At 48.7% G+C, this 25,151-nt stretch overlaps 1 protein-coding gene across 1 annotated transcript in view; it reads right to left on the minus strand.

The window, feature by feature from the left end:
* Nucleotides 1-17,171, minus strand: part of NINJ2 (ninjurin 2) — a 35,848-nt gene extending 18,677 nt beyond the window's left edge. Inside the window, exon 1 of the mRNA XM_038767854.1 lies at nucleotides 17,110-17,171. Coding sequence (XP_038623782.1) covers nucleotides 17,110-17,142 — 33 coding nt within the window. The 5' untranslated portion in view covers nucleotides 17,143-17,171. The remainder of the gene's footprint in view (nucleotides 1-17,109) is intronic.
* Nucleotides 17,172-25,151: the final 7,980 nt, after the last annotated feature.

Genomic DNA, 25,151 nt, shown 5'->3' on the forward strand with positions numbered 1-25,151 from the left:
GTTCAGAGCACTGTACTAAGCACTTGGGAAGTACAAGTTGGCAACATCTAGAGACGGTCCCTACCGACCAGTGGGCTCACAGTCTAGAAGGGGGAGACAGAGAACAAAATAAAACATAGTAATTCTCTTTGCACATAGTAAGCGCTTAATAAATGCTATCATTTTTATTATTATTTGTTTGCTAGGCACTTACCACATGCCAGGCACCATTCTAAGAGCTGGGGTGGAAACCAGCAAATTGGGTTGGACCCTGTCCCTATCCCACGTGGGGCTCACAGTCTCCATCCCCCATTTTGCAGATGAAGGAACTGAGGCACAGAGGAGTTGAGTGACTTGCCCAGGGCCATGCAGCAGACAAATGGCAGCAAAACCTTCCTGACTCCCAGGCCCGTGCCCCATCCCTATGCAGCAGACAAATGGCAGCAAACCTTGTGACTCCCAGGCCCGTGCTCTATCCCTATGCAGCAGACAAATGGCAGCAAACCTTCTGACTCCCAGGCCCGTGCTCTATCCCTATTCCATACTGCTTATCTATCGATGGTTATCGATTGATCTCTGGTTTGTACTGAGCGCTCGCTTGCTTTGTGGAGAGCCCCGTATATGGAGAGCTTCGTACAAAACGCTCGGGAAGGTACACTACAACAGAGTTGGTAGATGTGACCCCTGCCCACAAGGAATTTAGAGGAGGAGTTGGGTGTTAAAAAACAGATTATTGCATTGGTTTCATCACACCCCACAGACAAATGTTTTCAGTCAATGCCTGCCAATGACAAAGTAAGAAATCCTCTTTAGGAGGCGGTGAAGATGGAGCCATCTAGTCTTGGCTTGTTACCCAGCCCACCGCCAGACTTTAAGCTTGCTGTGGCTAGGGAATTGTGTCCTGTTTATTGTTGCAATGTCCTCTTCCAAGTGCTTAGTACAGTTGCTGTGCACACAGTTAAGTACTCAATAAATACGATTGACTGACAGAATAAAACAGGTGAAGTTATTCGCAACTCCCGGGCACGCTGGGCATGTCCCCTCGGCAGAGGATTTTCTATTCATTCATTCATTCATTCATTCATTCATCATTCATTCAATAGTATTTATTGAGCGCTTACTGTGTGCAGAGCATTGTACTAAACGCTTGGGAAGTACAAGTTGGCAACATCTAGAGACGGTCCCTACCGAACAGTGGGCTCACAGTCTAGAAGGTTGAGACAGAGAACAAAATAAAACATAGTAATTCTCTTTGCACATAGTAAGTGCTTAATAAATGCTATCATTTTTATTATTATTATTATTATTATTATTATTATTATTATTATTATTATTATTATTTGTTTGCTAGGCACTTACCACGTGCCAGGCACCATTCTAAGAGCTGGGGTGGAAACCAGCAAATTGGGTTGGACCCTCTCCCTATCCCACGTGGGGCTCACAGTCTCCATCCCCATTTTGCAGAGGAGGGAACTGAGGCACAGAGGAGTTGAGTGACTTGCCCGGGGTCATGCAGCTGACAAATGGCAGCAAACCTTCTGACTCCAAGGCCCATGCCCCGTCCCTATGCAGCAGACAAATGGCAGGAAACCTTCTGACTCCCAGGCCCATGCCCCGTCCCTATGCAGCAGACAAATGGCAGGAAACCTTGTGACTCCCAGGCCCGTGCTCTATCCCCATGCGATACTGCTTATCTATCGATGGTTATCGATTGATCTGTGGTATGTACTGAGTGCTCGCTTTGTGAGAGAGCCCCGTACAAAAACGCTCGGGAGGGTACACTACAACAGAGTCGGTAGGTGTGATCCCTGACCACAAGGAGTTTAGAGGAGGAGTTGGGCGTTAAAAACAGATTATTGTATTGGTTTCATCACACCCCCACAGACAAACGTTTTCAGTCCAATGCCTGCCAATGACAAAGTAAGAAATAATCTTTAGGAGGTGTGAAGATGGAGCCATCTAGTCTCGGCTTGCTACCCAGCCCCACCGCCAGACTTTAAGCTTGCTGTGGGTAGGGAACGTGTCTGTTTATTGTTGCAATGTCCTCTTCCAAGTGCTTAGTACAGTGCTGTGCACACAGTAAGTGCTCAATAAATACGATTGACTGACAGAATAAAACAGGGCCTATGTGAAGTATTTGCAACTCCCTGGCATGCTGGGCATGTCCCCTCGGCTGAGGATTTCATTCATTCATTCATTCATTCATTCATTCATTTACTTGTATTTATTGAGTGCTTACTGTGTGCAGAGCACTGTACTAAGCGCTTGGGAAGTACAAGTTGGCAAACATCTAGAGACGGTCCCTACCCAAAGTGGGCTCACAGTCTAGAAGGGGGAGACAGAGAACAAAATAAAACATAGTAATTCTCTTTGCACATAGTAAGCGCTTAATAATGCTATCATTGTTATTATTATTATTTTTTTGCTAGGCACCTACCACGTGCGAGGCACCATTCTAAGAGCTGGGGTGGAAACCAGCAAATTGGGTTGGACGCTGTCCCTATCCCACGTGGGGCTCACAATCTCCATCCCCATTTTGCAGATGAGGGAACTGAGGTACAGAGGAGTTGAGTGACTTGCCCGGGGTCATGCAGCAGACAAATGGCAGCAAATCTTCTGACTCCCAGGCCCCGTGCCCCTATCCCTATGCAGCAGGACAAATGGCAGGCAAACCTTGTGACTCCCAAGCCCATGCTCTATCCCTATGCAGCAGACAAATGGGGAGCAAACCTTGTGACCTCCCAGGCCTGTGCTCTATCCTATACGATACTGCTTACGCTATCGAAGGCTTACGATTGATCTCTGGTATGTACTGAACGCTGGCTTGCTTTGTGGAGAGCCCCGTACAAAAAGCTCAGGAGGGTGCACTACAACAGAGTTGGTAGATGTGACCCCTGCCCACAAGGAGTTTAGAGAGAGCAGTTGGGCGTTAAAAACAGCCCATCAAGGAGTTTAGAGGAGGAGTTGGGCGTTAAAAAACAGATTATTGGATTGGGTTTCATCACACCCAACAGACAAACGTTTTCAGTCAATGCCTGCCAATGACAAAAGTAAAAAATAATCTTTAGGAGGCGTGAAGATGTAGCCATTCTAGTCTCGGCTTGCTACTGCTTCAGGCAGAACCATTTAATTTTTGCCTCATGATGGCTTCTGCTTAGAGTTTACTCGGTTTGATGAAAAAAAATTGGATCTCGCACCCTGCAGGTATAGGGGAACATCCAGCTCCTCAATTTTACTCACTTTTGGCCTGCTACACTTCCACCATACACACCCTGCCTGGAATGTCCCCCACCTCCCCCACATCCGCCAAGCTAGTACCTCTCTTCATCCCTTCAAGGCCCTACTGAGAGGGTCACGTCCTCCAGGAGGCCATCCCAGGACTGAGCCCCTGGGGTCCTTCCTCTCCCCCTCCTCGCCCTCTCCATCGCTCCCGCCTTACCTCCTTCCCTTCCCCACAGCACCTGTATATATGTATATATGTTTGTATGTATTTATTACTCTATTTATTTATTTTACTTGTACATATCTATTCTATTTATTTTCTTTTGTTAATGTGCTTTGTTTTGTTCTCTGTCACCCCCTTCTAGACTGTGAGCCCACTGTTGGATAGGGACCGTCTCTATGTGTTGCCAACTTGTACTTCCCAAGCGCTTAGTACAGTGCTCTGCACACAGTAAGCGCTCAATGAATACGATTGAATGATTGATTGATCCTTGTGGGTCCTGAGGAGAGAGGGGAGGGACTGATTCTCCGTAAAAGACTCGCTACCTTTATTCAATTCCCCCTCCCAGCACCACAGCACTTATGTCCTTATCTGTCATTTCTTTCTTTCTATTCATGTCTTTCTACCGCCCCCCCAGCCCACCTCCAGACTTTAAGGTTGCTGTGGGTAGGGAGTGTGTCTGTTTATTGTTGCAATGTCCTCTTCCAAGTGCTTAGTACAGTGCTGTGCACACAGCAAGTGCTCAATAAATACGATTGACTGACAGAATAAAACAGGGCCTAGGTGAAGTTATTTGCAACTCCCTGGCATGCTGGGAATGTCCCCTCGGCTGAGGATTTTCATTCATTCATTTATTTATTCATTCATTCATTCACTCACTCATATTTATTGAGCGTTTACTGTGTGCAGAGCACTGTACTAAGCGCCTGGGAAGTACAAGTTGGCAACATATAGAGACGGTCCCTACCCAACAGTGGGCTCACAGTCTAGAAGGGGGAGACAGAGAACAAAATAAAACATAGTAATTCTCTTTGCACATAGTAAGCGCTTAATAAATGCTATCATTATTATTATTATTTTTATTTGTTTGCTAGGCACTTTCCACGAACCAGGCACCATTCTAAGAGCTGGGGTAGAAACCAGCAAATTGGGTTGGACCCTGTCCATATCCCACGTGGGGCTCACAGTCTCCATCCCCATTTTGCAGATGAGGGACTGAGGCACAGAGGAGTTGAGTGACTCGCCCGGGGTCATGCAGTAGACAAATGCAGCAAACCTTCCTGACTCCCAGGCCCGTGCTCTATCCCTATGCAGCAGACAAATGACAGCAAACCTTGTGACTCCCAGGCCCGTGCCCTATCCCTATGCAGCAGACAAATGGCAGCAAACCTTCTGACTCCCAGGCCCGTGCTCTACTCCCTATGCAGCAGACAAATGGCAGCAAACCTTGTGTCTCCCAGGCCCATGCTCTATCCCTGTGCGATACTGCTTATCTATCGATGGTTATTGATTGATCTCTTGTATGTACTGAGCGCTCCCTTGCTTTGTGGGAGAGCCCCGTATAAAATGCTCGGGAGGGTACACTACAACAGAGTTGGTAGATGTGATCCCTGCCCACAAGGAGTTTAGAGGAGGAGTTCGGCATTAAAACTGATTTTTGGATTGGTTTCATCACACCCCAAAGACAAACGTTTTAAGTCAATGCCTGCTAATGACAAAGTAAAAAATAATCTTTAGGAGGCATGATGATGTAGCCATCTAGTCTCGGCTTGCTACCCAGCCCACCGCGAGACTTTATGCTTGCTGTGGGTAGAGAATGTGTCTGTTTATTGTTGCAATGTCCTCTTCCAAGTGCTTAGTACAGTGCTGTGCACACAGTAAGTGCTCAATAAATACGATTGACTGACAGAATAAAACAGGGCCTAGGTAAAGTTATTTGCAACTCCCTGGCATGCTGGGCATGTCCCCTCGGCTCAGGATTTTCATTCATTCATTCATTCATTCATTCATTCATCCATTCAATCGTATTTATTGAGAGCTTACTGTGTGCAGAGCACTGTACTAAGCGCTTGGGAAGTCCAAGTTGGCAACATCTAGAGGACCGGTCCCCTACCGAACAGTGGGCTCACAGTCTAGAAGGGGGAGACAGAGAACAAAATAAATTCATAGTAACTCTCTTTGCATATAGTAAGCACTTAATAAAGGCTATCATTATTATTATTATTTGTTGTGCTAGGCACTTACACGTGCCAGGCACCATTCCCAAGAGCTGGGGTGGAAACCAGCAAATTGGGTTGAACCCTCTCCCTATCCATGTGGGGCTCACAGTCTCCATCCCCATTTTGCAGATGAGGGAACTGAGGCACAGAGAGTTGAGTGACTTGCCGGGGTCATTTAGCAGACAAATGCGCAGCAAACCTCTCTGACCTCCCCCAGGCCCATGCTCTATCCCTATGCAGCAGACAAATGGCAGCAAACCTTTGTGACTCCCAGGCCCATGCTCTAACCCTATTGCAGCAGACAAATGCAGCAAACCTTGTGACCTCCCAGGCCCATGCTCTATCCCCATGCCATACTGCTTATCTATCGATGGTTATTGATTGATCTCTGGTATGTATTGAGCGCTCGCTGCTTTGTGGAGAGTCCACATATATGGAAAGCCCCTGTAAAAAAACGCTCGGGGAAGGTACACTACAGCAGAGTTGGTAGATGTGACCCCCTGCCCACAAGGGGTTTAGAGGAGGAGTTGGCGTTCAAAACAGATTATGGATTGCTTTCATCACACCCCCACACAGACAAACGTTTTAGTCAATGCCTGCCAATGAACAAAGTAAGAAATAACCCTTTAGGAGGCGTGAAGATGGAGCCATCTAGTCTCGGCTTGCTACCCAGCCCACCGCCAGACTTTAAGCTTTCTGTGGGTAGGGAATGTGTCTGTTTTTTTTTGCAAGTTCCCTCTTCCAAGTGCTTAGTACAGTGCTGTGCGACACAGTAAGTGCTCAATAAATACGATTGACTGACAGAATAAAACAGGGGCCTAGGTTGAAGTTATTTGCAACTCCCCTGGCATGCTGGGCATGTCCCCCTCGGCGGAGGATTTTCATTCATTCATTCCTTCCTTCCTTCATTCATTCATATTTATTGAGCGCTTACTGTGTGCAGAGCACTGTACTAAGGCTGGGAAGTCCAAGTTGGCAACATAGTAGAGACGGTCACCTGCCCCAACAGTGGGCCTCACAGTCTAAAAGGGGGGAGACAGAGATCAAAATAAAACACATAGTAATTCTCTTTGCACATAAGTAAGCCGCTTACTAAATGCTATCATCATTATTATTATTATTATTTGTTTGCTAGGCACTTACCACGTGACAGGCGCTATTCTAAGAGCTGGGTTGGGCAAATTGGGGTTGGACCCCTCCTCCCCTATCCCACGTGGGGCTCACAGTCTCCATCCCCATTTTGCAGATGAGGAACTGAGGCACAGAGGAGTTGAGTGACTCACCCAGGGTCATGCAGCAGACAAATGGCAGTAAACCTTGTGACTCCCAGGCCCGTGCTCTAACCCCTATGCAGCAGGACAAATGGCAGCAAACTGTGCTCCCAGGCCTTGCCCTATCCCTCATGCAGCACACAAATGGCAGCAAAACCATGTGGACTCCCAGGTCCGTGCTCTATCCCTATGCCATACTGCTTATCTATCGATGGTCTATCGATTGGATCTCTGGTATGTACTGAGCGCTCGCTTGCTTTGGTGGAGAGCCCCTACAAAACGGCTCGGGGAGGGTTACAACTACGAAACAGAGTCGGTAGGATGTGACCACTGCCACAAAAGAGTTTAGAGGAGGAGTTGGGCATTAAAACTGATTATTGGATTGGTTTCCTCACACCCCCACTCAGACAAACGTTTTAAGGAAATGCCTACCAACAACAAAGTAAGAAATCATCTTCAGGGGGCGTGGAAAGATGGAACCATCTAGTCCTCGGCTTGCTACCGCTTCAGCAGAATCCTTTAATTTTTGCCTCATGATGGCTTCTGCCTTAGTTACTCGGTGTGATGAAGAAAAATTGGATCCTCGCACCTGCAGTATTGGGGACACCATCCAGCTCCTCAATTTTACTCGCTTTTGGCCCGCTACACATCCGCCATACACCCCCCTGGCCTGAATGCCCCCCCCCCCCCCCCCCCCCCACATCTGCCAAGCTAGCTCCTCTTCCTCCCTTCAAGGCCCTACTGAGAGCTCACCTCCTCCAGGAAGCCTTCCCAGACTGAGCCCCCCTCCTTTCTCTCCTCCCCTCCTCCCCCCTCTCCATCCCTCCCGCCTTACCCTCCTTCCCTTCCCCACAGCACCTGTATATATGTATATATGTTTGTACGTATTTATTACTCTATTTATTTATTTTACTTGTACATATCTATTCTATTTATTTTATTTTGTTGATAAGTTTTTTGTTCTCTGTCACCCCCTTCTAGACTGTGAGCCCACTGTTTGGTAGGGACCGTCTCTATGTATTGCCAACTTGTACTTTCCAAGCACTTAGTACAGTGCTCTGCACACAGTAAGCGCTCAATAAATACGATTGTTTGATTGATTCATCCTTGTGGGTCCTGAGGAGAGAGGGGAGGGACTGACTCTCCGTAGAAGACTCGCTACCTTTATTCATTCCCCCTCCCAGCCCCACAGCACTTATGTCCTTATCTGTCATTTCTTTCTTTCTATTCATGTCTTTCTACCACCCCTCCAGGCCACCGCCAGACTTTAAGCTTGCTGTGGGTAGGGAATGTGTCTGTTTACTGTTGCAATGTCCTCTTCCAAGTGCTTAGTACAGTGCTGTGCACACAGTAAGTGCTCAATAAATATGATTGACTGACAGAATAAAACAGGGCCTAGGTGAAGTTATTTGCAACTCCCTGGCATGCTGGGCATGTCCCCTCGGCTGAGGATTTTAATTCATTCATTCATTCATTCAATCGTATTTATTGAGCGCTTACTGTGTGCAGAGCTCTGTACTAAGCGCTTGGGAAGTACAAGTTGGCAACATATAGAGACGGTCCCTACCCAACAGTGGGCTCCCAGTCTAGAAGGGGGGAGACAGAGAACAAAATAAAACATAGTAATTCTCTTTGCACATAGTAAGCGCTTAATAAATGCTATTATTATTATTATCATTATTATTATTATTATTATTATTTGTTTGCTAGGCACTTACCACGTGCCAGGCACTATTCTAAGAGCTGGGGTGGAAACCAGCAAATTGGGTTGGACCCTCTGCCTATCCCACGTGGGGCTCACAGTCTCCATCCCCATTTTGCAGATGAGGGAACTGAGGCACAGAGGAGTTGAGTGACTCGCCCGGGGTCATGCAGCAGACAAATGGCAGCAAGCCTTCTGACTCCCAGGCCCCGTTGCACTTTCCCCTATGCAGCAGACAAATGGCAGCAAACCTTCTGACTCCCAGGCCCGTGCCCTAACCCTATGCAGCAGACAAATGGCAGAAAACCTTGTGACTCCCAGGCCCGTGCCCTATCCCTATGCAGCACACAAATGGCAGCAGACCTTGTAACTCCCAGGCCCATGCTCTATCCCTATGCGATACTGCTTATCTATCGATGGTTATCGATTGATCTCTGGTATGTACTGAACGCTGGCTTGCTTTGTGGAGAGCCCCGTACAAAACGCTCGGGAGGGTACACTACAACAGAGTTGGTAGATGTGACCTCTGCCCACAAGGAGTTTAGAGGAGGTGTTGGGCGTTAAAAACAGATTATTGGATTGGTTTCATCACATCCCACAGACAAACGTTTTCAGTCAATGCCTGCCAATGACAAAATAAAAAATAATCTTTAGGAAGCGTGAAGATGTAGCCATCTAGTCTCGGCTTGCTACCGCTTCAGCAGAACCCTTTAATTTTTGCCTCATGATGGCTTCTGCTTAGTTACTCGGTTTGATGAAGAAAAATTGGATCTCACACCTACAGTATTGGGGAACATCCAGCTCCTCACTTTTACTCGCTTTTGGCCCGCTACACATCCGCCATACACCCCCTGGCCTGGAATGCCCCCCCCTCCTTCCTTTCCCCCTTCGCCCCCTCTCCATCCCTCCCGCCTTATCTCCTTCCGTTCCCCACAGCACCTGTATATATTTTTGTACGTATTTATTACTCTTTATTTTACTTGTACATATCTATTCTATTTATTTTATTTTGTTAATATGTTTTGTTTTGTTCTCTGTCACCCCCCTTCTAGACTGTGAGCCCACTGTTGGGTAGGGACTGTCTCTATATGTTGCCAACTTGTACTTTCCAAGCGCTTAGTACAGTGCTCTGCACACAGTAAGCACTCAATAAATACGACTGATGATGATCCCCATTTTGCAGATGAGGGAACTGAGGCACAGAGGAGTTGAGTGACTCGCCTGGGGTCATGCAGCAGACAAATGGCAGCAAACCTTCTGACTCCCAGGCCCGTGCTCTAACCCTATGCAGCAGACAAATGGCAGCAAACCTTCTGACTCCCTGGCCCATGCTCTGTCCCTATGCCATACTGCTTATCTATCGATGGCTATCGATTGATCTCTGGTATGTACTGAGCGCTCGCTTGCTTTGCGGAGAGCCCCGTACAAAACGCTCGGGAGGGTACACTACAACAGAGTTGGTAGATGTGACCCCTGCCCACAAGGAGTTTAGAGAAGGAGTTGGGCGTTAAAAACAGATTATTGGATTGGTTTCATCACACCCCACAGACAAACGTTTTAAGTAAATGCCTGCCAATGACAAAGTAAGAAATAATCTTATTTGCAACTCCCTGGCATGCTGGGCATGTCCCCTCGGCTGAGGATTTTCATTCATTCATTCATTCAATCGTATTTATTGAGCGCTTACTATGTGCAGAGCACTGTACTAAGTGCTTGGGAAGTACAAGTTGGCAACATCTAGAAACGGTCCCTACCCAGCAGCGGGCTCACAGTCTAGAAGGGGGAGACAGACAATAAAACAAAACATATTAACAAAATAAAATAAACAGAATAAATATGTACAAATAGAATAAATAAATAGAGTAATAAATACGTACAAACATATATACATATATACAGATTCTGTGGGGAGGGGAAGGAGGTGGGGGGGGATGGGGAGGGGGCTCAGTCTGGGAAGGTCTCCTGGAGGTGGTGAGGTCTCAGTAGGGCTTTGAAGGGAGGAAGAGAGCTAATTTGGCCGATGTGTGGAGGGAGGGCATTTCAGGCCAGGGGGATGACGTGGGCTGGGGGTTGATTGTGGGACAGGAGAGAACGAGGCACTGTGAGGAGATTAGCGGCAGAGGAGCGGAGGGTACAGGCTGGGCTGGAGAAGGAGAGAAGGGAAGTGAAGTAGGAGGGGGCGAGGTGATGAGAGCCTTGAAGCCGAGGGTGAGTTTTACTCTGGGCAGGACTGACAGCTTCTCCCACAATGCCCTGGAGCTTCTGCCCCTCCCTGGGAAGTCAGAGTCTGAGCCTCAGGGTCCTCAGCCTGGAGGGTCTCCACCTCATCCTCCAGGAGGCCTCTCCCCCCTGACCCAAGTGCATCCTCTCCCAGAGTCCCCCAGACCCTTTGTTTCAGTTTGTTTCAGGAGGGGAAGGCAGGGTTTGAGTTGGGGGCCATAGAGGAATTTCATGCTGGTCTCCTAGGGGCGGGGGTCCTGGGACAGGTGATTCTGGGTGATCTGAGGTCTCACCCATTCCCTGTCTCTCCCTTGGGACAGGACTGTAAGCTCACTGTGGGCAGGGAATGTGTCCGTTGGTTGTTGTATTGTCCTCTCCCAAGTGCTTAGTACAATGCTCTGCACATGGAAGATGTTCAGTAAGTACGATTGGCCAACTGACTGACTGAGCGTCCCCTCACTCTCACTTCACCACAGGACCAGACTTGGCTTCAGACATTAGGTCCCACCGAATCTCACTGAGGCAGGGGAATACATGGCCGCCTCCTCTCTAGGTGTGGCACACGGCTCGATATGCAGGTAGTGTGATGACGTCACACAGCGGGCACAGAAAGTACTGAGGTGATGTCATTCAGTGGGCTCGCACCATAATGGGATGATGGTTTTTTTATGGCATTTATTAAGCACTTACTATGTGCAAAGCACTGTTCTAAGTGCTGGGGAGGTTACAAGGTGATCAGGTTGTCCCACAGGGGGCTCACAGTCTTAATCCCCATTTTACAGATGAGGTAACTGAGGCCCAGAGAAGTGAAGTGACTTGCCCAAAGTCACACAGCTGACAATTGGTGGAGCCGGGATTTGGGCCTCTGATTTCTGACTCCAAAGCCCATGCTCTTTCCACTGATCCACGCTGCTTCTCCTGTTGTACCCCAGGCCCGTGGCCCGCTGTGATGATGTCATATGGAAGTCACCTCTACAGTCTATCATTGCCCTCTTTCATTCATTTATTCAATCGTATTTATTGAGCGCATACTGTGTACCCATTGATGGTGTACCCCAAGGCAGCTGCCTCTCGTACTTTCTACCTGAAGCCGGGCCTGGGCCCTGCTTAGGGTTGGGAAAGGCAGAGTGGATTGTAGAATATCCTTCTCCACCCTCTTCACCCCACCTCTTCTTCCTCTTTTCCTCCTCCTCTTCTTCCTTCTCCTCCCTTTCTTTTTCCTTTACTCCTCCTACAGCTTTTTCCTCCTCTTCATTCCCCCTGTTTGCGGTCCAGTAGCTTCTTCCCCACTGCTTTCAAACATGCCCATGTCTCCCCTATCCTAAAAGAGCCCTTCCTCGACCCTATGGCTCCCTCCAGTTTTCACCCCATCCCCCTCCTACCATTGCTCTCCAAACTCCTTGAGTGAGTTGCTACTCTCTCTGTCTCAAATTCTTCTCCTCTAATTTTCTCCTCCACCCCCTCTAATCTGGCTTCTGTTCCCCTAGCTCCGCAAAAACCTCCCTCTCAAAGATCACCAATGATCTCCTTCTTGGTTCTCCTACCTCTCTGGCCATGCATTCTCAGTTTCTTTCGAGGGCCCCTCCTCTGCCTCCCACCCCCTAATTATGTATGTCCCTCAAGGTTCAGTTCTGGGTCCCCTTCTATTCCCTATCTTGGAGAATTCATTTGCTCTCATGGCTTCAACTACTGCCTTTACGTGGATAATCCCCAAATCTACATTCCCACAAGCTCTGATCTCTCTCCCTCTCTACAGTCGCGCATTTCCTCCTGCCTTCAAGACATCTCTACTTGGATGTCCCATGGTCATCTCAAATTTAACATGCCCAAAACAGAATTCCTTATCTTCCCACCCAAGCCCTGTCCTCCCGCTGACTTTCCCATCACCGTAGACATCACTACCATCTATCCTGTCTCACGAGCCCATAACCTTGGCGTTATCCTTGACTCCTCTCTCTCATTCAACCCACTTACTTAATCTGACACTAAATCCTGTAGGTTGCACAGTCACCACTTCTCTAAAATCTGCCCTTTCTTCTCCATCCAAACTGCTACCATGTCAATCCAGTCACTTTTCCTATCCCGCCTTGATAATTGTATCAGCCTCCTTGCTCACTTCCCTGCCTCCTGTCTCTCCCCACTCCAGTCCATGCTTCACTCTGCTGCTTGGATCATTTTTCTACAGAAACGTTCAGGCTATGTTTCCCCACTCCTCGAGAACCTCCAGTGGTTACCCATCCACCTCCGCTTCAAACAGAAACTCTTCACCATTGGCTTTAAAGCAGTCAATCACCTTGCCCCCTCCTACCTCATCTCCCTACTCTCCTACTAAAACGCAGCCCTCACACTTCTTTCCTCTAATGGTAACATTCTCACTGTACTTCGATCTTGTCTATCTCACCTCCAACCTCTTGCCCACGTCCTGCCTCCGGCCTGGAATACCCTCCTTCCTCATAACTGACAATTAGTCTTCAAAGACTTATTAAAGGCAGAACTCCTCCAAGAGGCCTTCCCTAAGCCCTCTTTTCCTTTTCTCCAACTCCCTTCTGCATCACCCTGACTTTCTCCTTTTATTCATCCCCCTTCCCAGCCCCACAGTACTTATGTATATGTCTGTAATTTATTTATTTATATTAATGTCTGCCTCATTCATTTGTTCAATAGTATTTATTGAGCACTTACTGTGTGCGGAGCACTGTACTTAGCGCTTGGGAAGTACAAGTTGGCAAAATATAGAGACGGTCCCTACCCAACAACGGGCTCACAGTCTAGAAGGTGGGCAGGGAAGGTGACTGTTTTATTGTTACACTGTACTCTTCCAATCGCTTAGTACAGTGCTTTACACTAAGCTCTCAGTAAATATAATTGACTGACTGACTCACTGTTTCAATGTGTTCAGATTGTGAGGACCAGGAGGGGCAGAGACTATGTCCAGTATCAATCAATTGTATTTATTGAGCATATACCATGTGCAGGGCCATGAACTAAGCACCTGGGAGAGGACAACACAACAGTGTAACAGACACATTCCTGACCCACAATGAGCTTACATTGTAACGGCTCCAATGCTAGGCAATTAGTAAGTGCTTAAAATAATACCACAATTATTATTATTATCGTAACAACGGCAGTTTGTGTTGCTCTAAGAGCCCCAGGGGGCAGAGGGAGGGGATCACTCAGCCCCTCCCTGGCCCGAAAGGGCAGGCAGATCGGGGGCCTGGGCAGTGTCATCTGTAGGACATCCCCTCCAGAGGTGAAATATCACAGTTGCAGAGACGACCTGGACCGGGACGGGGGAGAAAATATGTTTCCGACCGGATACAGGCTGGCGGCAAAAGCAGGAAAACAGTCAATCCCAGCCCGGTGCCGCCCTTGCTCTGTGACCCAACCTCGTTCCCTGGACCGGGAGGACGGTGGAAAGAGGGAGCTCCCGGCTGGAGGGGCCACCGGCTTGGTCACGCTCGGGAGGGGCCGTGGACGCCTTCCAGGAAGGGCCCACCCACCTGCTGGGGCTGAATCGTGGGGACCCCTCTCCTCCGAGGGTTCGGGGGCAGGCTGGGGCAAGCGGAGAAGCAGCATGGTCCTAGTGGTTAGAGACGAGCCTGAGAGTCAGAAGGACCTCGGTTCTAATTCCGGTGCCACCACCTGTTTTGCTGGGTGACCTTGGGCAAGCCACTTCACTTCTCTAGTTACTTCATCCGTAAAATGGGGATGAAGACTGTGAGCCCCGAGTGTGCAATGGACTGTGTCCAACCTGATCTACCCTAATGCTTAGTGCCCAGCATATAGTAAGTGCTTCTTAACAAATACCTAAAAAAAGAAAATAGAGGAGAGAGGTGCTGGGCTATTCATAATCAATCAATCAATCCAACCTATCCCAGGTTCACTTAGCGCCCCCATAAAGGGAGGTCTTCTAGCCCGAAAGGTAGAGTGGAGAGGAAGGGGGACAGCAGGGATGGGGGGGAAGGGTAGGGATAAGAGCACAGGCTTGGAAATAAGGGGGCCTGGGCACTAGTCCTGGCTTCACCATTAGCCTACTGCATGACCATGGGTGAGTCACTTCACCCCTCTGGTCCTCGGTTCCCTCATCTGTAAAATGGGAACGAGTTCCCCCACTTTCCATCCCACTGAGATGGAGATCCCCGCCAGGGTCAGGGCTGATGTAGTGGCCTCGGGCCAGTCTCCGAGCCAGGGGCCTTCGCCGTGGGGGCGAGATGAGGCACGTGCTGAGCTGTTTTCGCCAGTCGGGGCGGGCCTGGCGGGGCCGGTCCGTAGCCCAGCCTCAGCCCTCTCTCAGTAGGCGGCGGCTACGAACCCATTAGGAATGTGGTTGGCAAGTAGGGGCAGCACCGGCAGGTGGGTCCGGGGCCAGAAACGGGCGGTTCGGGCTTGCTGACTACACACACATACACACCCACTCACACGACAGAGTCCTTTCCTTTGGGCTCCCAGGGAACCACTGACAGGTCCCCTCCCCTGCATCACCTCGCACCTGGGCCCCACCACGCCCAGGACAGCCCTGGGCATGCCCGGCCCGGAGCCAGTTGGGTGCCAGCCTGGGCCCGCGCCCACCAGGACCCGGGAGCCACGTCTCAGAGAACTGGTGGGAACTTCCCTTCAGCTGGCCCTCCACCACCTCCCCTCAGGCCGAACGTCCCCTGTCTCTGAGCCATGGGGACGATGGGTCTGGGAGCCAGAAGACCTGGATTCTGATCCTTACTCCACCACTCTCCAGCTGGGTGACTGTACTAAATTGGGCCCTAATTAATAATAATAATAATGGCATTTATTAAGCGCTTACTATGTGCAAAGCACTGTTCTAAGCACTGGAGAGGTTACAAGGTGATCAGGTTGTCCCACAGGGAAACAATTGAGTTCCTAATTGAGTTCCGAGCAGTCAACTGAGCACCTACTGAGTTTAGAGCATTGTCCCGGCCCTAACTGCGAATGAAGTATCGAATTGAGCACCTAATGGGGTCCTGAGCACTGTAGTATGGAGTGCAGGACACTGGACTGGTTCCCAGAGCACTGTTCTGAATGCCACTTGAGTAAAGAGCATGGTGTTGGCCCTTATTGTGAGCAGATCATGGTATTGAGCACCATGGGTTCCTGGCTCCACCAATTGTCAGCTCAGTGACTTTGGGGAAGTCACTGAACTTCTCTGTGCCTCAGTTACCTCATCTATAAAATGGGGATTAAGACTGTGAGCCCCACGTGGGACAACCTGATCACCTTGTATCCTCCCCAGCACTTAGAACAGTGCTTTGCATATAGTAGGCGCTTAATAAATGCCATCGTTATTATTATTAATGAAGGCAGAGCACTCTACTGGGTCTCTGAGCAGGGAACATGTCTACCAGCTCTGTTTTATTGTACACTCCCAACCGCTTAGTACAGGGCTCTGCACACGGTAAGGACTCAATAAATACAATTGATTGATTGATTACCGAGTACAGAGCATCGTATTGGACCCCCACTCTGTGTAAAGTGCTGTACTGAGCACCTACTTTGAACAGAGCATTGTACTGAGCTTAGAACAGTGCTTTGCACATAGTAAGCACTTAATAAATGCCATCATTTTGTGCCAGGCACTGGGGGAGATACAAGTTAATCAGGCTGAACAGAGTCTCTGTGTCCCTGTCCCCCATAGGGTTCACGGTTTTAATCCCCACTTTACAGATGTGGAAACCGTGGCCTTACCCAAGGTGCCACAGAAGACAAATCAATCAATCAATCGTATTTATTGAGTGCTTACTATGTGCAGAGCACTGTACTAAGCGCTTGGGAAGTACAAATTGGCAACACATAGAGACAGTCCCTACCCAACAGTGGGCTCACAGTCTAAAAGACAAATGGTGGAACCAGAATTAGAACCCAGGTCCTCTGACTCCCAGGCCCGTATTCTTTCCACTAGGCCAAGCTGCTTTCCGTTATCTTCCCAACCCCTCTCTCCAGAGAGAAATGGGGTGGGGAAAGAGGTGCCTATTTGAGGAGCAGTGTGGGGGGGGGAGGTCCAGCTTCACTGGGCCTGCCAGGGCCGAGGGCGTTGAGTGACCGCCCTCAATGAGACACTTTCCAGCCTGCAACAGAAGGGCTTTGTGGCCGAGGCTGAGGTAGGGTCCCTTTCCAGCTTCCAGAAACCCTTGGCTGGCTGCCCTTTTCCCTAAGGAGGGAGACCATCTTCCTTGCCGCCCCCCCCCACCCACATCTCCAGGGAGCTGCCGGGCTTCCCAAGCCCACCCTCTGGTCCCCACAGCATCTTGCAACTCATCATTCACTTCATTGAAAGAAGTCAGCAGAAGCAGCGTGGGAGGGAAGGGGGGAAAAGGCGGGGATTTCGCCAACAGATTTTTCAAGGCAAGCAGAAAGGCCCATTGTTGGGTGGTGGTGGTGAGAAGAAGAAGAGGATGAAGAGGGGGAGAGAGTACCTGGCCCAGGCTGGATTTCAGCCCCCAAAGTGTCCAGGGAGCCCCCCGCACCCCTTAGAGGACTTACCTGGAAGTTGCTTATTTCTTCCACCGAGGCCATCCTGCCGCCGTCCAGTCTGCCTCCCCAGACGAGGTTCTCAGCCGTGTGCAGAGGCAGCTCGGTCGCCAGGGTCACCGCCTCGGTGGGCCTCCGCCCGCCGTGATCATTGGGTGGGAGGGAGACCTTGGCCGGCCCTACAGACCCGCTATTCATCTGACCCCTCTGGCCGGAGGGAGGGCAGAGGGTGAGCGCACGTTGTGCATATAGGGATCCAGGGGGTGGGGCCTGGGGGTACAGTCTGGCCTACTGGACTAGGATGGCCACCTCCCAGGGATCACACAGTCAGGACCAGTCCGGTTTCCAGCTGTTCGGTGGCGGCCTTTTCCATCCGGTGATTTTATCACAGGGGTCTGGCCTCCCTCCGCCACCGAGTACCGTGGCTCAGGGTCTGTGTCCATGCCGACAGGGGTGTCGGGGGGAGACACTGCAGCCTTGGTCTGAGCTGGGAGCTGTGGTCCCCCAGAGAGAAGCTTTAGATTCGGGGAGGGGGGGACGTCATATACGTCTCCTTGTCCCTTTAATTCATAAGCCTGACTCCCATGCTTCCCTGGGGGTAGGAGGGGAGAGATGTGGGGTTAAAACACCCCCAGCGATCTGGGATATCCTAACCACAAGTCCCAGAATGCCGTGGGACTTAATCTCAGTGTGGACTGAGTATTTCTACTAACGCAGAACAATCGGGAATCAGGGCCAGAGAGGCTGACTAGGTCGACTTCAATCAATCAATGCTATTTATTGAGCACTTACTATGTGCAGAGCACTGAACTAACCTTGGAGGGTACAATATAACAATAAATATACACATTCCCTGTCCAAAATAAGCTGACAGTCTAAGGATGGCACCTTGGAGTCCTTATAATTATGGCATTTCTTCTTCACCTATACTGTGCTAAGCGCCGATAGGGAAGGTATCGGGAGTCAGAAGGACCTGTGTTCTAATCCCGGCTCTGCCACTTACCTGCTGTGTGGCCTTGGGCAAGTCACTTCACTTCTCTGGGCCTCAGTTACCACATCTGTTAATTAGGGATTGAGACTGTGAACCCCATGTGGGACAAGGATTGTGTCCAACTCGATTTGCTCGTATCCACCCTGGTGTTTAATTCAATGCCTGGTATATAGTAAGTGCTTAACAAATACCACGATTATTATTATTATTAAGATTGTGAGACTGGACCCAATCCACAATCTGTCATAAATTATTTATTTATATTAATGTCCCTTTCCTCCTTTTTACTGTAAGCTCGATGTGGGCAGGGAACCTGTCTACCGACTCGATTTTGTTGTCCTCTCCCAGGCACTTAGTCTGATGCTCTGCACACAGTAAGAGCTCAATAAATACCACTGATGATGATGATACAGATGAGGAAACTGAGGCCCAGAGAGGTGAAGCGATTTGCCCGAGGTCCCACAGCAAAGAGGTCAGGGCCGAGCCGAGACTCAAGTCTGGGACTCCTGACATCCAGGCTGAGCATGGGCAGTTATATTTGCTCATTCAGTCAGCCATATTTATTGAGCACTCACTGTGTGCAGAACACTAGGAGACAGCGTCCCAGGAACCACTGGGTGCTGGGGCTAAGTTTGGCCACTGGATCAGGCAAACCTTTTTCCTAGAATCCCAACTCCCCTCTCTCCCATGTGGTCATTCCCCGCAGCCTTCCACCGTCTCCCCCGCCCCACTCCCCCACTCCAGAGAAATCTGCACAGAGCCTCATTGACTGCTAGAGGAAACCACAGCCCAGTTATGCTCAAAGAACTCAGCCAGATAATTTCAGAAAATGCTGTGCATTCATTCCATCATATTTATTGAGCGCTTACTGTGTGCAGAGCACTGGACTACGCTCTTGGGAGAGTAAGATATAACAAGAAGCAGATATTCCCTGCCCACAACAAGCTTACAGTCTAGACGGGGAGACAGATATTAACAGAAAGAAAGAAATGGCAGATATGGATGTAAGTGCTGTGCGTCTGGGAGGAGGGATGAATAAAAGGAGCAAGTCAGGATGATGCAGAAGGGACAGGGAGAAGAGGAAAGGAGGGCTTAGTCAGGGAAGGCCTCTTGGAGGAGATCGATTAAGCTTTGAAGGGGGAAGAGAGTGATTGTCTGTCAGATATGAGGAGGGAGGGTGTTCCGGTCTGTCTGGGAAAACTCTTTCCTCTCCCTCCCGGTAGGGAAGAGCCAAAATACACCTCCCGGGCTGGAGGACATGGAGAAGGTAGAGGGAAGGACTGTATCCATTCCGATAGTAAGAGCTTAACAAATACCATTTACAAACAATGACAAAAAAGCCAGTCCCACGATTTTTCAGTTTATCTGTTCTTCAATTATTCCATTCCTTCTGGTCTATTTCACCCATTTTCTCACCCTCAGATATGTATATTTGCTAAAGCCTACCTAATACTAATAATAGTCAATCACTTTTATTGAGCGCTTACTATGTGCAGAGCACTGGATGAAGCACTTGGGGGAGGACAAGGCAACTGAATGAGCAGGCACCTTCTGTGCCCTCAACAAGCTAGCAGTGTAGAGGGCATTGCATCTTACTTGGAGCGGAACAGCTGATGGGATTGTTCACACCTGTAGTGTGCCATTGTGGTGATGGTACGATTGGTAATCTGCAACTACCCGTTGTGACATGTCTCTTACAACACCATCAACAAAATCCAGCTGTGGCTCTTGCAGAGTCATCGTTGGAAACATTCAACTGGCTTGGATGGCAGAGAAGTCAGCTGATCCTATCCAACAGACACAAAAAGCCCCAGTTCATTGTTTGTTCATTCATTGTATTATCTTTTTTTGTATGGTCTTTGTTAAGCTCTTACAATGTCCGTCAGTGATATATTTTGGACGCTTACTGTGTGCAGAGCACTGTACTAGTGATAATGATGATGATGGTATTAAGTGTTTACCGTGTGTCAAGTACTGTTTTAAGCACTGGGGTAGATACAAGCTAATCAGGTTGGACGCAGTCCCTGTCCCACATGGGGCTCACAGTCTTCATCCCCATTTTACAGATGAAATAACTGAGACACAGAGAGGTGAAGTGACTTGCCCTGTGTCACACAGCAGGCAAGGGGCAGAGCTGGGATTTGAACCCAGGTCCTTTTGATTCCCAGGCCCGGGCTCTATCCACTAGGCCATGCTGCTTCTCAACTAGTTGATACTGACACTGAGACTTAGCCAATAATAGCCTGCCTTCCTCTAGACTTTAAGCTCTCTGTGGGAAGGGAATGTGTCTTGTTTATTGTTATATTGTATTCTCCCAAGCACTTAACACAGTGCTCCGCACACACTAAGCGACTGACTGACCGACTGCTTTCGAAGATTCTCCCGTTCCTTGTGAAAAGCAATTCCTTTGTTTTATCTGTTCTGTACTAGAGGGTCCAGGATTAGCACCCCTGAGCACTAGCTGTCAGTCAGACAGGCTCCTGGATGAATCAGAAACCCCGTCCGAGAAAATGCTGTCCAGGAAAAGCGATTCTCTATCTCCTTATCCCCTTCTAAGCGCTCAGTACAGTGCTCTGCACATGGTAGACACTGAATCAAAATTATACATTGATTGAAAATGGATTTAGGCTGCTCCTGGGACACCAAGAGTTCGCGGCAAAACCTCTCTTTCGTGGGTTGAAAAGGAGGCAGCTTGGGTTAACCGTCAAGCCCTGCGCTGTCTCAGCCCCCAGGAATTTGTGGTTGTTGTTGCTGATGATAATTCTTCCAAAAACTCGTCCCTCCCCGACTGTCTCCGGAAGCCGAGATTCCATGTTCTGAACTGGGAGCCAGAGTGATTGTCTCTCCCCTCCTCTAGGATGAGTCAGAATCCGTTGTTGAGATTCTGAGATTCTGTACATATTTATTACTCTATTTATTTACTTATTTATTTATTTATTTTACTTGTACATTTCTATCCTATTTATTTTATTTTGTTGGTATGTCTGGTTCTGTTCTCTGTCTCCCCCTTTTAGACTGTGAGCCCACTGTTGGGTAGGGACTGTCTCTATGTGTTGCCAATTTGTACTTCCCAAGCGCTTAATACAGTGCTCTGCACATAGTAAGCGCTCAATAAATACGATTGATTGATTGATTGATTGAGAGCCTCTTTTCCCAAACCTGGAACCAGTCGCCAATGGACATTTTCACTCCCCACTGGCTCTAGCCTGCCTCTCCCCCTCCGGAAGCTCTCCAGGGTTACCCCCACTCTCTCCTCCCACCCCCAGCATCATCCCAGAATCAGTTCTCCCTCTCAGTTCCCTGTTGCGTTGACTGTGTCTCTACAGATTTATGTAGCAATAATACTAATAATAGTTATTGTCATTATGATACTTGTAAGCTCTTATTATGCACCGAGCACTGTTCTAAGCACTAGGATAGACGAAAGTTAATCGGGTTGGACGCAGTCCCTGTTCCACATTCTTGATTCCCATTTTCCAGATGAGGGAACTGAGGCCCAGAGAAGTGAAGTGACTTTCCTAGAGTCACACAGCTGACGAGTGGCGGATGTGGGATTAAAACCCAGATCCCGCTGACCCCCAGGCTTGGGCTCTAGCCGCTATGCCACACTACTTCATGTGGTTCTGCCTCGTCTCCCCTACTAGAGTGGAAGATCCTTGAGGCCATGTCTGTTTTCCAATATGGACTTGCAAGCATCAGGATGCTGCTGAGCTCCCATGTAAGGAGTCGATGAATACTGAGCGGACCAGAACAAGACCCAGCCTTTGTGGCTCTCTCCCACATTTCCAGTCCATTTTCAGGATAGAAGATCCAACAGAAGCAGCGTTGCCTAATGGTTAGAGCCCGGGCCTGGGGGTTAGAAGGACCTGGGTTCTAATGCCGGCTCTGCCTCTTGTCTGCTGTGTGTGTCCTTGGGCAAGTCACTTGACTTCTTTGTGCCTCAGTTCCCTCATCTGTAAAATAGGGATTAAGACCGTGAGCCCCATGTGGGACAGGGACTTTGTCCAACCTGAATCGCCTGTATCTACCCCAGTGCTTAGTACAGTGCCTTACACATACTAAGCACTTAACAAATACCACAATAGTACTATTGATTGATTTTTGATATTTATTAATTTATTGATCTATCTATGTATTTATTTATATTAATGTCTACCCCCACCCCCAGACTGTGAGCTTGTTGTGGGCAAGGAATGTGTCTGTTTATTGTTGTGTTGTACTCTCCCAAGTGCTTAGTACAGTGTTTTGCACCCAGTAAGCGCTCAGTAAATTTGATTGAATGAATGAATAAATGAATGAACGATCGATTGAAAAGAGACAGATTCCTCTCCCAACTCCTTCCACGCTGCCTGAGGTGTGCCCAAGGAGAAGAAGGAACGAGATCCTGAGCAAAGGGGGAAAGAGAGAAGGAAAAACTCCGTGCACCCTGGACACACCCGGGCTGGAAGTTCTCAGGGAAAAATCTGCCAAGCCAGCAGGCAGCCTGATCCCGAGGCAACAGGAACAGACACATCGAGTATTGGGGCAGAGATAATCCGATTAAACCGTAAGCTCCTCAAGGGCAGGGACCTGTTCATTCATTCATTCATTCATTTAGTCAGTCAGTCAGTCAATCATATTTATTGAGCGCTTACTGTGTGCAGAGCACTGTACTAAGCACTTGGGTAGCACAATTTGGCAACAGATAGAGACAATCCCTACCCAACAACAGGCTCATTGTCTAGAAGTTGGGGAGACAGACAACAAAACAAAACAAGTTGACAGGCGTCAATGCCATCAAAATAAATAAATAGAATTCTAGATATATACATATCATGAATAAAATAAATAGAATAATAAATACGTCCATATATACACAAGTGCTGTGGGGTGGGGAGGGGGTCGAGCAGAGGGAGGAAGTAGGGGCGATGGGGAGGGGAGGAGCAGCAGAGGAAAAGAGGGGCTCAGACAGGGAAGGCCTCCTGGAGGAGTTGAGCTTTCAGTAGGGCTTTGAAGGGGGGAAGAGGGATAGTTTGGATGTGAGGAAGGAGGGCATTCCAGGTCAGAGGTAGGAGGTGGGCCAGAGGTGGATGGCGGGACAGGTGAGAACGAGGCCCAGTGTGGAAGTTAGCGGTAGAGGAGTGGAGGGTGTGGGCTGGGATGAAGAAGAGAAGGGAGGTGAAGGAGGAGGGGGTGAGGGGATGGAGAGTCGTTCTCAGTCTTGGCTGGTGGAGGGGCTCCTCCCACACATCATTCCGAGGCCATCCCGCTGGGGAAAAGCCCATCTGCCTGGGGACCGCTTGGGATGGGGATGGCATATCATCTCAGCACCTTCCCTGGAAAAATGAAGATTTGCCAGTCAGACAGTCGGTGACAATTTTCAGAGAAGCAGCGAGGTCTAGTGGAAGGAGTACTGGCTTGGAAGTTGGAAGGACCGGGGTTCTAATCCTGGTTCCGCTACTCATCTGCTGTGTGACCTTGGGCAAGTCACTTCACTTCTCAGTGTGGCAGTCACCTCGTCTGTGAGATGGAGATTAAGACTGTGAGCCCCATGTGGGACAGGGACTTGGTCCAACCCAATTTGTTTGTATCCACCCCAGCGCTCAGTACAGTGTCTGGCACCTAGTAAGCGCATAACAAATACCACAATTTTTCAATTGCATTTTTTGAGCGCTTATTATGTGCAGGGCACTACTCTGAGTGCTTGGGAGAATTAGTAGCCATGTTCCCTGCTCACAGTGAGCTTACAGTCTAGAGGGGGAGACAGACATTACTATAAATAAATAAAATTACCGATTGCAAATAAACCACCTATGTCCATAGCTGTCATTTGTTTATATTAATATCTGTCTCCCCCTCTAGACCGTAAGCATTCTGTGGGCAGGGAATCTATCAACTCTGTTATATTGTTCTCTCCCTGTTATAATAATAATAATAATTTGAATAATGATAAAAAAGGTCTCTGATTTCCAGGCCTATACTCAGAGAAGCAGCGGGGCCTAGTGGAAAGAGCCTGATAGCAAGAGTTTGAAACCCAGCTCCACCATTTACCTGCTGTGTGACCTTGGGCAAGTCACTCAATTTTTCTACGCCTCAGTTCCCTCACCTGTAAACTGGGGATTCCATTCCTGTTCTTGCTCCTATTTAGACTACAGGCCCATGTGTGTCCTGATTATCCTGTGTATACCCCAGCTCTTAAAACAGCGTTTGGCACATAGTAAAAACTTAACAAATGCCACAATTACGGGTCTTCACTTCTCTGTGTCCCAACTCCCTTATCTGCAAAATGGGGATTCAATCCCTGTTCTCCCTCCTAGTAATAATAATAATACTTGGGGTATTTCATTCATTCGTTAGATCATATTTATTGAGCGCTTACTGTTGGTATTTGTTAAAGTGCTTACTATGTGCCAGGCATCATACTACACTCTGGGGTAGATACAACACACTTGGGTCAGACACAGTCCTACTTAGTCTCTGAGTCCTCCAGTGGGACCCGATAATCTTATATGTCCCCTAGTGTTTGGCACCTAGTAAGCGCCTAACAAATACTACAACTATTGTTAATTATTATTTCCCCTGGGCCACTCTGCGTCTCACACCCCTCGCTGCTAGCAAGAGGAGACAGAGGGTTGAGACTTGGTGGGAGACTGCTGAGGAGATTCTCACTGGGGAGACGTTGCCGGACTCAGGTTCCCAGAGAAAATAGTCACCCAGTGCAGGGTGGAAAGGGAAAACCTCCTCCGCAGATACCAGAAACCACAGGCACGTTAAATAATGGTGTGGAGCCAGGGGGATGGGCAGACTAATTATATCCATCTTGCCTCTTTTTTTTTTTTTAATGGTATTTGTTAGGCACTTGCTATGAGTCAAACCCTGTTCTAAGCGCTGGGACAAAAAAAAAGTTAATGGAAACAGCCTGAGCCTAGGAGTCAGAAGGGCCTGGATTCTAATTCTGTCTCTGCCACTGGTCTGGCTGTGTGACCTTGGGTAAGTCACTTCACTTCTCTGGGCCTCAGTCCCCTCATCTGTAAAATGGGGATTGAGACTGTGAGCTCCCGGTGGGACGTGGACTGTGTCCAAC

Source organism: Tachyglossus aculeatus, chromosome 27 (assembly GCF_015852505.1).
Source record: "Tachyglossus aculeatus isolate mTacAcu1 chromosome 27, mTacAcu1.pri, whole genome shotgun sequence".
Taxonomy (NCBI): domain Eukaryota; kingdom Metazoa; phylum Chordata; class Mammalia; order Monotremata; family Tachyglossidae; genus Tachyglossus; species Tachyglossus aculeatus.